The sequence below is a fragment of the Budorcas taxicolor genome, chromosome 4 (assembly GCF_023091745.1).
Source record: "Budorcas taxicolor isolate Tak-1 chromosome 4, Takin1.1, whole genome shotgun sequence".
NCBI lineage: Eukaryota > Metazoa > Chordata > Mammalia > Artiodactyla > Bovidae > Budorcas > Budorcas taxicolor.
Window position 1 is genome coordinate 32,535,376 of NC_068913.1, and position 13,551 is coordinate 32,548,926.

Consider the following 13,551-nt stretch of genomic DNA (forward strand, 5'->3'; position numbering starts at 1 on the left):
CAGCAACAAAAGGGGAATAAGAATCATTTATACTGGACAAGGGGGCAGGAACTTGGGAGTGCCTGCTGATGGGTATGAGTTTCCCTATTATGTGAGAGAAACCTTCTAAAATTATTGGGAATGATGACACGAATCTGTGAATATATTAAAACCCACTCAACCAAAGACTTGAAAGGGTGAATTTCATGATATGTGAATCTCAAAGCTCTTATTTGTAAGTGCTACCTAAAAATATAGAATTGCACTACTAGACATGCATTTAGCTGAACGTGATAGAAAAGTTGCTTCACAGTGCCTTAAACAAAAGGGAGTTTATTTTTCACATATTAAAAAAAAAAATTGCAGAGGTAGGCCATTATCAGTGTCGTTTCAGGGAATGAGTGATCAGACCCCTGACTTGTCTGCAGCCTTCTGCTCCTGTCAGAGCACATGTCTGTTCACCCTCATACATTTTATAGCTGTGTGCCAAATGGATGCTACTCCTGCAAGTTCAGGCAGGAGAAAAGAATCTGTAGCAGCTAGATTTTTCTCCTTTTATAACAAAAACACGTTTTCTGCTCAAGGCAACCCCTTAAGCAGACTTACCTAAAGTACTTGTTTGTTTAGCCAGAACTAGAGTGACCACGGACAGATGCAAAGAAGGCAGGGAACATGGGAAATGGGGTGATCATAACTGACTCATCCAGTTCATCCCGGGGCACTGGACACAGCCACAGTCTTTACAGAATCAGAGTTCTCTCACCAGGAAAGGAGAGAGAAATGTAAGTTAGGATGGCTGAGGCTGGCCTAATTTCTTATACGTAGACTTTTAACAATCTAATTTAAATTTACTACAAACTTAAACCCATTATCCCTCTGAAACTCATAGTTTATTATATGTAAACTCACTCTTCATTCTGCTTGATCCACTCTCTCTGTTCAGTCTCAATAACTGCTGGTCTTTTCTTCTAGTTATTATGGCCTAAAGCTCTAGAATCCCCTTGACTTACTGCTTTCTTCCTCACACCCATATTCGGTCCAGCAGCATACTGTCCTGGCTCGCCCTTCAGACTCCATTCAGAATCCCAGCACTCTCAGCACCTTCACCTCTCCGTGCTGGTCCAGGCCTCCAGCACCTCCCCCTGGAGCATCGCCCTAGCCTCCACCACTGCCTGCAAGGTCCACACCCCTTATAGCCGCTGAGTGACGTTGTTAGAAAAACTAAGTCCACTCATGTTACTGCTCTCTCAGAATTCTCCAATAACTAGTTGTCTCACTCAAGATTCAGCCCAGAGGTTTTGCCAGGCCTGCAGGACCCTCCATGAGCTGGCCCCTGGATATCTCTGTCCTCCACTCTGCCACCTTCTGCCCTGCTCCATCCTCACCAGGCAGCTCGCTCCTCCTCACCCTGCCAGTCACTCTCCTACCCCATGGCCTTTGCCTCCTTCCTCCCTGTGGCTGACGCTTTTCCAGGCAATGATATTACTGGGTCCCATACTTCCTTCAGGTATCTGCCAGAAGTTCTCCTTATTACCTGGTTTTCTCTGACCTCCCTTTGTTAAAAAGCATGTGCCTTTCCCCTTACACACACACACACACACACACACACACACACACTTGAATACACACACTTGAATACGCACATGCATGCACACACCACTCTATAGATCTTTTTTTTGCCACTTTATTTTTTTAATTGAAGGATAATTGCTTTACAGAATTTTGTGGTTTTCTGTCAAAGAATCAGCCACAGCACTCTATAGATGTTTTTGTTTCCTCTGCTTTACTATTTTTTCATAGTTTGTATCATCATATGACTCACACACTTGTATACATGCGTGTGTGAACATATATACTTTTTTGTGGTCTTTTTCCCCTAACTAGACTATGAGCTCTCAAAAGCAGGAAACTTCATTTGTTTCCTGCACTGCTTGATCCCAAACATATAGAGTAGGCCCTGGAGGCATTTGTTGAATGAATGAATGAGTGAGTTTGGGAAGAACTACTGTGTTGAAAAAAATTCTGGGGCCCTTTGAAGATTCATTTTTATTAGATCTGTTGAGAAATTATGCAGGCTCCTAGTAGAGTTTATACCTGCTTCCATTTGAAGTGATAAGATTTAGGCAGTGTGAAGGGTTTACCATTTATAAGGTACCTATGGAAAAGAGGAATGCCATTTAATTAGACTTACTTGAAGTAGAGAATGAATGAAAGTTTTATCAAGGGAAAAACAGGCCTTGTATCTTGCTACCTTGTATGTCTAGCACACAGCGATATCTTCCAAAGGCTTTATTTATTCGTGATAATTTAGATTATGATTTAGAAAAAGAGAGGAAAAATGGCTGAATAATGTTAACTAACAAAAAATACATGTAAGTATGTATATACGTATATTTTTAAAAGATTAATTGAAGATGTCAGACCTTTTCCTTTGAGGATAAATTCTTTCTGACTAGAACAGGAGACAGTTAACTTCTGAAAAACACCAAGACTGATGATTTTGTCTATATAGCATTGACCTGGAAGCTATAGTCTCAACCATTCAGACTAATAAATCAGGCAATTTATATTTAATCATTAACTAACTCCAGAGCTAACAGCTGTTCAAAATTAGAAATGGGTCACCCCAGCCAGGATGACATTACAGGCAATCTATAATGCATTAGAATAAAATTATAGTGATTTTTAACTGTCTAGAAATTTATTACAGGACATGTTCCAATTCTTAAACCCTTGTTAGCCAGTGTCAGTAATGATTTATGTTGCGTGGGTGGTATAGTGAAATTATTGACGATTTCAATCGCCGATAAGTCTATGTTTAGTAAATCTTCAAGTTTCAAAGCTGTTTTGGAGAATGAGGTGGGTGCCCTTTATTGTTTATCATTTACTAACCAAAGACAACAAAGTTGGAGGGAAGGCAAATGAGAGATTCTTCTTCAAAATTAATGGATATATTATCTATAGCTGAGGAAGGAAAGTAATGAATTCTATAAAGAAGGCAAGGGAGTTGAAGTTGCCTAGTGTTTAATTATAGAGCTAACTTGGAGTGATCTTTATCGAGCAAAGCAGACTATCTTAAAATAGATTTCATAACCATTGGCACCTGCTAGTTTCATTACCTCAGTGCTGAAGGTATTGTGATGGCTTGCAGGGAGCTAGTATTGCAATTTGCTCTGACATAAATTACTTTTGCTTTCTGTGGTCTCCCCTCTTTCATGAGTAAAGCTGAATTCTTCCACAAGGTTCTTCATTGTTTTTACCAACATTTTGCTGGTTTTATTTCTCCACTTCCTATTAATTTACATATGCTTAGAATGTGGTATTAAATTTTAGCATGCATTGAAACCAAATGAATTAGTGAAGTGTCCTGCAGTTCAGTCAATCCATAGATACTTATTACAGTTTTATTCAAATCCAGTATTAAGGGCTCTACATACTTAACCTGGAAATCAGATTTTCAATGTCTAATCATGTAGATAGAAGGAGTTGAACAGCATCCTTTGAGCACACTGTCTTCAAAGCTAGTGACATCCTTCTGGTTTCCATCTTTTTACATGGGTTATAAGCTCTTCCACTGCTTGAGTAATTATATTGCAGAAATAACCCACATTTAGTAACTATCAGCACTGATCTTTAATTAATAGAATTCTAGTAAGATGGCTCTTTTAAGCTTTATGTTGTAAATAATTAACATAACTAGAGTTTGTCACTTTCCTTTTTCTATAACCCACCCATGGCTGGTATGTTTAAGATGATGTTTGCCGAGGGAGGTATACAGTACCATTGCTGAAAAGCAAAAATGCTGGTGAACAGCCAAGCTGCCATAAAAATCCTAACATCACTCAGGCTTGGCCAAGCTCTTGGTCCTGTACTTGTAGAGGGACAAGAGAGTGACCATCAGCCTTTTAAGAAGGACCTCAAGCCTAACTGAAGAGTTATGGCATCCAACAAAAAGGAGATGTTAAAGATCTAATGTCGTATTACCATAAACTTCACTGACAGGAGAATGAGAGCGCCTTCGTAATAATGGGTTCACATGAATGAGTGATCAGCGTCGTTATGCCCCCCAGTCATGCTGTGTCCCTTCTCCAGGCTGTGCAGGTGACCACGGTATAAGGTAATTACATTAAATGTTTCTTGAGTTGCTCCTTACTTTGCAGTTACATCAGAATCATCTTATATTTCAGTCAGAGAAGATTCGCTGGGGCCAGTCTATTAAATCCTTCGAAGCACAAGAGAAGACGCTCTGTGGAGATGTTCTCCTTACGGCAGCATATGTGTGTTACGTTGGATCGTTTACACAACAGTATCGCCAGGAACTGGTGGACTGCATGTGGGTTCCCTTTCTTCAAGAGAAGGTAAGCTCAGTCCCTAACCTGGGCCACGTTTGGAAGCGTCACACTGAAATTTCAGTAACAAAAACAGTGTATGTTCCAGACATTTTTGTACCTCTGTAATCTCAAATCACTGGAAATTCTAGTATTGAAGGAAGTCTTTCTTGTGTGTTGCAGTGTTCTTGTTTTAACAACAGTTTCAACAAGGAGGTAGAAAATAGAAAAATTATTTGTATGAACTATAGGGGTATAGTTGGAAAACTGCTTTAAATGAAACTGTCAACTGAAATCAAACTTGGAATATCATGTGCAATTACAGGGTGAAATTTTTTGGTATGAATATCACAGGTTATTGAAGAATTTTTTTTAATGACTACTTTCAGATGAAAAGTGTAACACTTTGTATGTAAGTATAAAAATAGCTTACTTTGAATTTGAAAATTCACCCATAAGCAAAATGAAAGCATAGTTTGGGGAGATTTCAGACTGTCTAGATTAAGGTTACCCTTGTACAAAGGAGAAACAGAGACAGGGAAGTTTAAATGACTTGGTAAGGTCATAAAAGATAGGAAACCAGACCACTGCTTTCCAGGCCGCTGTTTTCTATAACACATTCTGTTATCTCCACAGTTTGCTGTGATCCACACAGTCAAAGGCTTTGGCATAGTCAAGAAAGCAGAAGTAGATGTTATTCTGGAGCTCTCTTGCTTTTTCAATAATCCAACGATGTTGGCAATTTGATCTCTGGTTTCTCTGCCTTTTCTAAATCCAGCTTGAACATCTGGAAGTTCACGGTTCATGCATTCCTGAAGCCTGGCTTGGAGAATTTTGACATTACTTTGCTAGTGTGTGAGATGAGTGCAATTGTGAGGTAGTTTGAGCATTCTTTGGCATTTCCTTTCTTTGGGATTGGAATGAAAACTGACCTTTTCCAGTCCTGTGGCCACGGCTGAGTTTTCCTAATTTGCTTGCATATTGAGTGTAGCACTTTCACAGCATCATCTCTTAGAATTTGAAATAGCTCAGCTGAAATTCCATCACCTCCACCATCCATCATGATGCTTCCTAAGGCCCACTTGACTTTGCATCCCAGGATGTCTTGTTCTAGGAGAGTGATCACACCATCCTGATTATCTGGGTCATGAAGATCTTTTTTGTATAGTTCTTCTGTGTATTCTTGCCACCTCTTCTTAATATCTTCTGCTTCTGTTAGGTCCAGACCATTTCTGTCCTTTATTGGGCCCATCTTTGCATGAAATGCTCCCTTAGTATCACTGATTTTCTTGAAGAGATCTCTAGTCTTTCCAGTCTATTGTTTTCCTTTATTTCTTCGCACTGATCACTGAGGAAGGCTTTCCTACCTCTCCTTGCTGTTTTTTGGAACTCTGCATTCAAATGCTTATATCTTTCCTTTTATCCTTTGCCTTTTGCTTCTCTTCTATTCACAGCTATTTGTAAGGCCTCCTCAGACAACCATTTTGCCTTTTTGCATTTCTTTTTCTTAGGGCTGGTCTTGATCCCTGCCTCCTGCACAGTGTCAAAATCCTCCATCCATAGTTCTTCAGACACTCAGTCTATCAGATCTAACATCCCTTTAATCTATTTGCACTTCCACTATATAATCATAAGGGATTTGATTCAGGTCATACCTGAATGGTCTATTGATTTTCCCTACTTTCTTCAATTTAAGTCTGAATTTGGCAATAAGGAGTTCATGATCTGAGCCAGAGTCAGCTCCCAGTCTTGTTTTTGCTGACTGTATAGAGCTTCTCCATCTTTGGCTGCAAATAATATAGTCAATCTGATTTCTGTATTGACCGTCTGGTGATGTCCATGTGTAGAGTCTTCTCTTGTGTTGTTGGAAGAGGGTGTTTGCTATGACCAGTGTGTTCTCTTGGCAAAACTCGATTAGCCTTTGCCCTGCTTCATTCTGTACTCCAAGGCCACATTTGCCTGTTACTCCAGGTATTTCTTGACTTCCTACTTTTGCATTCCAGTCCCCTATAATGAAAAGAACATCTTTTACAGGGGTTAGTTCTAAAAGGTCTTGTAGGTCTTCATAGAACCATTCAACTTCAGCTTTTTCAGCATTACTGGTTGGGGCATAGACTTGGATTACCATAGTATTGAATGGTTTGCCTTGGAGACGAACAGAGATCATTCTGTCGTTTTTGAGACTGCATCCAAGTACTGCTTTTCAGACTCTTTTGTTGACTATGATGGCTACTCCATTTCTTCTAAGGGATTCCTGCCCACAGTAGTAGATATAATGGGCATCTGAGTTAAATTCACCCATTCCAGTCCATTTTAGTTTGCTGATTCCTAGAATGTTGATGTTCACTCTTGCCATCTCTTATTTGACCACTTCCAATTGGCTTTGATTCATGGACCTAACGTTCCAGGTTCCTATGCAGTATTGCTCTTTACAGCACTGGACTTTGCTTCCATCACCAGTCACATCCACAACTGGGTGTTGTTTTTGATTTGGCTCCATCTTTTCATCTTTCTGGAGTTATTTTTCCATTGATCTCCAGTAGCATATTGGACACCTACCAACCTGGAGAGTTCATCCTTCAGTGTCCTGTCTTTTTGTCTTCTCATACTGCTCATGGGGTTCTCAAGGCAAGAATACTGAAGTGGTTTGCCATTCCCTTCTCCAGTTGACCACATTTTGTCAGAACTCTACACCATGACCTGTCCGTCTTGGGTAGCCCTACATGGCATGGCTCATAGTTTCATTGAGTTGGACAAGGCTGTGATCTGTGTGATCAGATTGGCTGGTTTTCTGTGATTGTGGTTTTCATTCTGTCTGCCCTCTGATGGAGAAGGATAAAAGGCTTATGGAAGTTTCCTGATGGGAGAGATTGACTAAGGGGGAATTGGGTCTTGTTCTGATAGGGGGGTGCCATGCTCAGTAAATCTTTAAACCCATTTTCTGCTGATGGGCGGGGTTGTGTTCCCTTCTTATTATTTGACCTGAGGCCAAACTACGGTGGAAGTAATGAAGATATGAAGGCTTCCTTCAGAAGGTCCCATGCATGAATTGCTGTACTCAATGCCTCCAACCCTGCAGCAGGTTGCCTCCAATCCACACCTCTGCCAGAGACTCTTGGATACTCACGGGCAAGTCTGGGTCAGTCTCTTGTGGGGTCACTGCTCCTTTCTCCTGGGTCCTGGTGCAAACAAGGTTTTGTTTGTGCCCTCCAAGACATGCCTCCTGAGAAATCTGTATGCACATCAAGAAGCAACAGTTAGAACTGGACATGGGACAACAGACTGCTTCCAAATTGGGAAATGAGTACATCAGGGCTGAATATTGTCACCCTGCTCATTTAACTTATATGGAGAGTACATCATGAGAAATACTGGACTGGATGAAGCACAAACTGGAATCAAGATTGCTGGGAGAAATAGCAATAACCTCAGATATGCAGAGGACACCACCCTGATGGCAGAAAGTGAAGAAGAGCTAAAGAGCCTCTTGCTGAAAGTGAAAGAGGAGAGTGAAAAAGTTGGCTTAAAACTCAACATTCAGATATCTAAGATCATGGCATCTGGTCCCATTACTTCATGGCAAATAGATGAGGAAGCAATGGAAACAGTGAGACTTTATTTTTTGGGCTCCAAAATCACTGCAGATGGTGACTGCAGCCATGAAATTAAAAGACACTTGCTCCTTGGAAGAAAAGTTATGACCAACCTAGACAGCATATTGAAAAGCAGAGACATTACTTTGCCAACAAAGGTCCATCTAGTCAAAGCTTTGGTTCTTCCAGTAGTCATGTATGGATGTGATAGTTGGACTATAAAGAAAGCTGAGTGCCCAAGAATTGATGCTTTTGAACTGTGGTGTTGGAGAAGACTCTTCAGAGTCCCTTGGACTGCAAGGAAATCCAACCAGTCCATCCTAAAGGAAATCAGTCCTGAATATTCATTGGGAAGACTGATGCTGAAGCTGAAACTCCAATACTTTGGCCATATGATGCAAAAAACTGACTCATTGGAAAAGACCCTGATCCTGGGAAAGATTGAAGTCGGAGGAGAAGGGGACAACAGAGGATGAGATGGTTGGATGGCGTCACCGGCTCAATGGACATGAGATTGAGTAAGCTTTGGGAGCTGATAATGGACAGGGTTGCCTGGCATCCCATGGGGTCACAAAGATTCGGATACGACTGAGCAATTGAACAGAACTGTGTTATCTCAGTTGATTAAAGCAGGTTCTTCATTTACATATCTAGCCCTTTAGTTCAGTTCAGTTCAGACACTCAGTCATGTCTGCCTTTGCGACTTCATGGACCGCAGCACACCAGGCCTCTCTGACCATCGCCAACTCCCAGAGTTTACCCAAACTCATGTCCATTGAGTTGGTGATGCCATCCAACCATCTCATCCTCTGTCGTCTCCTTCTCCTCCTGCCTTCAATCTTTCCCAGCGTCAAGTCTTTTCAGATGAGTCAGTTCTTCCCATCAGGTGGCCAAAGTATTGGAGTTTCAGCTCCAACATCAGTCCTCCCAATGAACACTCAGGACTGATCTCCTTTAGGATGGACTGGCTGGATTTCCTTGCAGTCCAAGGGACTCTCAAGAGTCTTCTCCAACACCACAACATCAGTTCTTCAAAAGCATCAGTTCTTTGGCACTCAGCTTTCTTTATAGTCCAACTCTCACATCCATACATGACTACTGGAAGAACCATAGCCTTGACTAGACGGACCTTTGATGGCAAAGTAATGTCTCTGCTTTTGAATATGCTGTCTAGGTTGGTCATAACTTTCCTTCCAAGGAGTAAGCGTCTTTTAATTTCATGGCTGTAGGCACCATCTGCAGTGATTTTGGAGCCCCCAAAAATAAAATCAGCCACTGTTTCCACTGTTTCTCTGTCTATTTGCCATGAAGTGATGGGACTGGCTACCATGATCTTAGATTTCTGAATGTTGAGTTTTAAGCCAACTTTTTCACTCTCCTCTTTCACTTTCATCAAGAGGCTTTTTAGTTCCTCTTCGCTTTCTGCCATCAGAGTGGTATCATCTGCATATCTGGGGTTATTGATACTTCTCCCAGCAATCTTGATTTCAGCTTGTGCTTCATCCAGCCCAGCGTTTCTCATGATGTACTCTGCATATAAGTTAAATAAGCAGGGTGACAGTATACAGCCTTGACATACTCCTTTTCCTATTTGGAAGCAGTCTGTTGTTCCATGTCCAGTTCTAACTGTTGCTTCCTGACCTTAGAACATTAAATCCCTCTGTATATTTGTGTTCTTTGTTGGTAACTATGCCTCAATTTTCACAATAGCTTTTTCATGACATAAATGCCAATGGAATTTCTGCAAACTAAATATTTTGGGAAAAGTGTCTCATAATAATTGTAAAAGAAAAATTCTTTTGTAACTAAGTTATTTAATGTATCTATGGTATCAAGCCATATTTTTATACGGAAGTTTTTTTTAAAGACGTTATCTATATTACTCCCTGAATTTCAGAGATTTTCTCTAAGTATTTCTGCCATAAAATAGTCCTTTTTATGTAAGAGGATAAAGCATTCTGCTAATTTTGTCCACCTCGTACTGCGTTGTGAGTTTCAGGTGTCAGCTATCAAATTCTTCTTTTTGTCTCCATCTCATATTCTCTAAACTTTAATCTTCTCAATGGGTATCTTGGTCTGATTTATCCAATGACTACTTAAGGTGAATGATTGTCATCACTTGTGGTCCTCTCTGCATTTTCCGTCATTGATAAAATTTTCTCATTCTTTCCAAAATTATAAGGAAATTCACTTCCTGATGTGCAAGCTAGTGAACTTCACGTTGTCTTCTTGTTACAATTATTCTTCTCTTTGACTCATGTAATAGTATTGATAGCATGAACTTAGGCTATCAGTCACTTGACATTTTTTTAATTGAAAACTTGGCTTCTCAAATTTAAGTTTTAAAATTGATGTTTAATTGCTGGTATCGCATCATTTGGGCTCCCCTGGTGACTCAGTGGTAAACAATTTGCCTGCCAATTCAGCACACGTGAGTTTAATCTCTGGGACAGAAAGATCGCTGGAGGAGGAAATGGCAACTCACTTCAGTATTCTTGCCTGGGAAATCCCATGGACGGAGGAGCCTGGTGGGCTACAGTCCATGGGGTCACAAAACAATTGGACACAACTTAGCCTCTAAAAACAAGAGGAAATCGCATCATTTAGTGTATTTCTGGGAAGTTTCCCATCAACTTGTATTTTCCCATTTACTTAAAATTCCAAATATGGAATTCCTGAAGATAAAATTTTGTTGTGAAGAGTAAGATTAAATGGCTTATCCAAACTGTTCTAAACTCTCTAAACGTATAACCAAAGCAAAAATGATAATTTTCTGATGCTGTACGTTAAGAAAACATTTATTTTTAACTACAGGTCTGCGTTTCTCTGTGGGCCCACAATTCTGAGGACTCCATGTCTATTTTCAGGCGTACCAACGCCCTCTGCTTGTCTCTTGAGTACACAGGCACCAGGCCACCTGAGAAATAGATCCTTACACATGAGCAGCTTATTCTCATTCATCTCTGCTAAAGGAAGAAAGAGATTTCAAGTTGTATAAATGACATCCTTTTGAAAGAGACTTTTCTGTCTGTAAGACCCCTGGCAGAAAATGCTATATAAAACGTAAAAAATGTATGTCCTGTAGAACAGAGGTTTCTAGTTTCTCAGTTCAGTTGCTCAGTCATTTCTGACTTTTTGCGACCCCATGGACTATAGCATGCCAGGATTCCCTGTCCATCAACAACTCCCAGATTTGCTCAAACTCATGTCTATCAAGTCGGTGATGCCATCTGAGCTATTTACTTTATGCTCCTAGATTCAGTCACAGCAAAGTGGAAAGGTAATCACATCTATATGAACATGTGCCAGGGTTCAAGAGGAGCTGAAATTGTTTATTCATGTTAATGTTTTTTTGATGAATTTTTCCTCATCAGTGTTGCCTCATCCTGCCTTTCCAAGAAGCAACTCCTCATCCTGCTCCACAGTATACAGGATATTTACTAGAGCTCCTTACTCTCCTGAGTATCTCTGGCTTGTCATTTGAGTTGGGTATCCTGGGGATTTTGACAGTTTATAAATTAGCCCATCAACAATGACTATTTGTGTCCTTTTAAAAAATCTCTGGGAAAGATTGAGGGCAGGAGGAGAAGGGGACGACAGAGGATGAGATGGTTGGATGGCATCATCAACTCGATGGACATGGGTTTGGGTGGACCCTGGGAGTTGGTCATGGACAGGGAGGCCTGGTGTGCTGCAGTTCATGGGGTTGCAAAGAGTTGGACATGACTGAGCGACTGAATTGAACTGAAGCTAAGCATGTCATTTATTAACAACCTGTGTACATATTCAAGGTAACCTTAGAGAGAACTCTTATAAATTAAGTCCTCAATCCTTAATGTGTTCCTACAAATGAAGACTGTGTATTCTAAATGCATCAAAACTCCAAAATCTAATAAACAAACTTAACTCTAAGTCAGAATTTCAAGAGGAGTTATATTTTAACTTGATCCAGTGATTCTAAAGTTTACCGGAAGAATATATTTTCAACAACACCAATGTAATTTTGGAATCAAACAGTAAGAGGGCACTTGGACTTCACAGTATTAAAATATATTCTAAAGCTAAAGTAATTACAACACTGTGGTTCTTCAAGGGAAATGAAAACTAGAATAGAGATCAGAGTCACTTAAGGATGCAGAGATATTTGATATGTTTAATATATGATGATGTGTAAATGCAACCATTACCTCCTAACATTTCTACTAATATACCATCTTCCCTCCTGATACTTCTATTCAAGGCCAGCCATTTGGGTTATGTCCTAGTTTCCATCCCCTTTCCTTTCCTTGAGAACAATTCAAGACAAATTCTCCCCTTTCCGTCGTCATCAATTTTTCTGTCTGGATTCATTACTACATCATTCCCACTAGCACTCAAACACGTAGTTATTTCTCCCATTAAAAGCAAATATATCTGCACATTTCTCTCAACTCTCCCTGCCTCTCAAGCTACTCCTTCATTTCTCTGCCCTCATTTACAGTCATCACTTCAGAAGAGGCATGGATATTCACTGTCTCCACATCCTTCCTCCGTATTTCTAAGTCACTCCACACAGACTTTCATCCCCACCATGCCACCAAAATGCCTATTATCAGATTTTGCCTTCATATTGCTAAGTTGAGTGGTTTGTTTTTCATTCTCATTGTACTTGACTGAATTTGATGCAGTGGATCACTCCATCCTCCCATCAATACTTGATTTTCTTGAATCGCCCTCCCTTCACCTTCCGCATAACCCCACTGGGTCAGTTTTCTCAGACTTCTTGATTTTTTTCCTTCCCCACCCTGCCCCAGTGGCTCAGACAGTAAAGAATCCACCTGCAATGCGGGAGACCTGGGTTCGATCTCTGGGTTGGGAAGATCCCCTGGAGGATCCTGGCGGGCTGCAGTCCATGGGGTCACAAAGGGCTGGACACGACTGAGCGACAAAGCGCACACACACCCGCCCCAATCTCTTAACGTGGAAATGACCTACACTTCAGTCTTTGAGCTGCTTCTTAACTAAGTTCATGGCCTTAAATGTCACCTGGACCCCACTAACTCCCAAATGTACACCTGCAGCCAGACAATGGCATCTTCCTTCTGTGTCTGAAAAATGTCTCAAATGTGGAACATCCAAACTGAGTTCCTGATCTTCCCCGTAAAACTTCTATTCAGGTGTTCCTGATTTCTTTAATGGTAGGTCTATCCTTGTGTTAGCTCAGGCTAAAAGACTTTGAGTCAATTTGATGTCAGTCTTTTTCTGACATCCACATCCAATCTATCTAGGAGATTCTGTGGGCTGTACCTTTAAAATATATTCAGAATCTGACCACTTTTCGCCACCTTCACTGCTTCCATCCTGAGCCCAGCCATCAGCTTCCTCTTCAATTACTGTGAAAACTTTCTAACTGGTTTCCTTGCTTCTACATTTGTTGCTTCTCTCCAAATCGGATTTCAACATATCAGCCAATGTGATATGATACAAGTCAGATTAAGTAATTTTTTTTCTAAAATCCCTTTGTTGCCTTCTCACTGCACTTAAAGCAAAAGCTAGAAACCCTGCAGATGCTTATAAAACCCTCAGTGATTTGGCCCCATTACAGTAAGTCCCTTGGATACGAACCTTCAAGTTGCAAACTTTCGAAGATGTGAATGTACACTTGTTCCATC

General features: G+C 40.6%; 1 protein-coding gene across 1 annotated transcript in view; it reads left to right on the forward strand.

Annotated features, from left to right (window-relative positions):
* The window catches only part of DNAH11 (dynein axonemal heavy chain 11), a 355,953-nt gene that overhangs the window by 240,159 nt on the left and 102,243 nt on the right, over positions 1–13,551 (forward strand). The window contains exon 63 of the mRNA XM_052639247.1: positions 4,171–4,337. Coding sequence (XP_052495207.1) covers positions 4,171–4,337 — 167 coding nt within the window. The remainder of the gene's footprint in view (positions 1–4,170; positions 4,338–13,551) is intronic.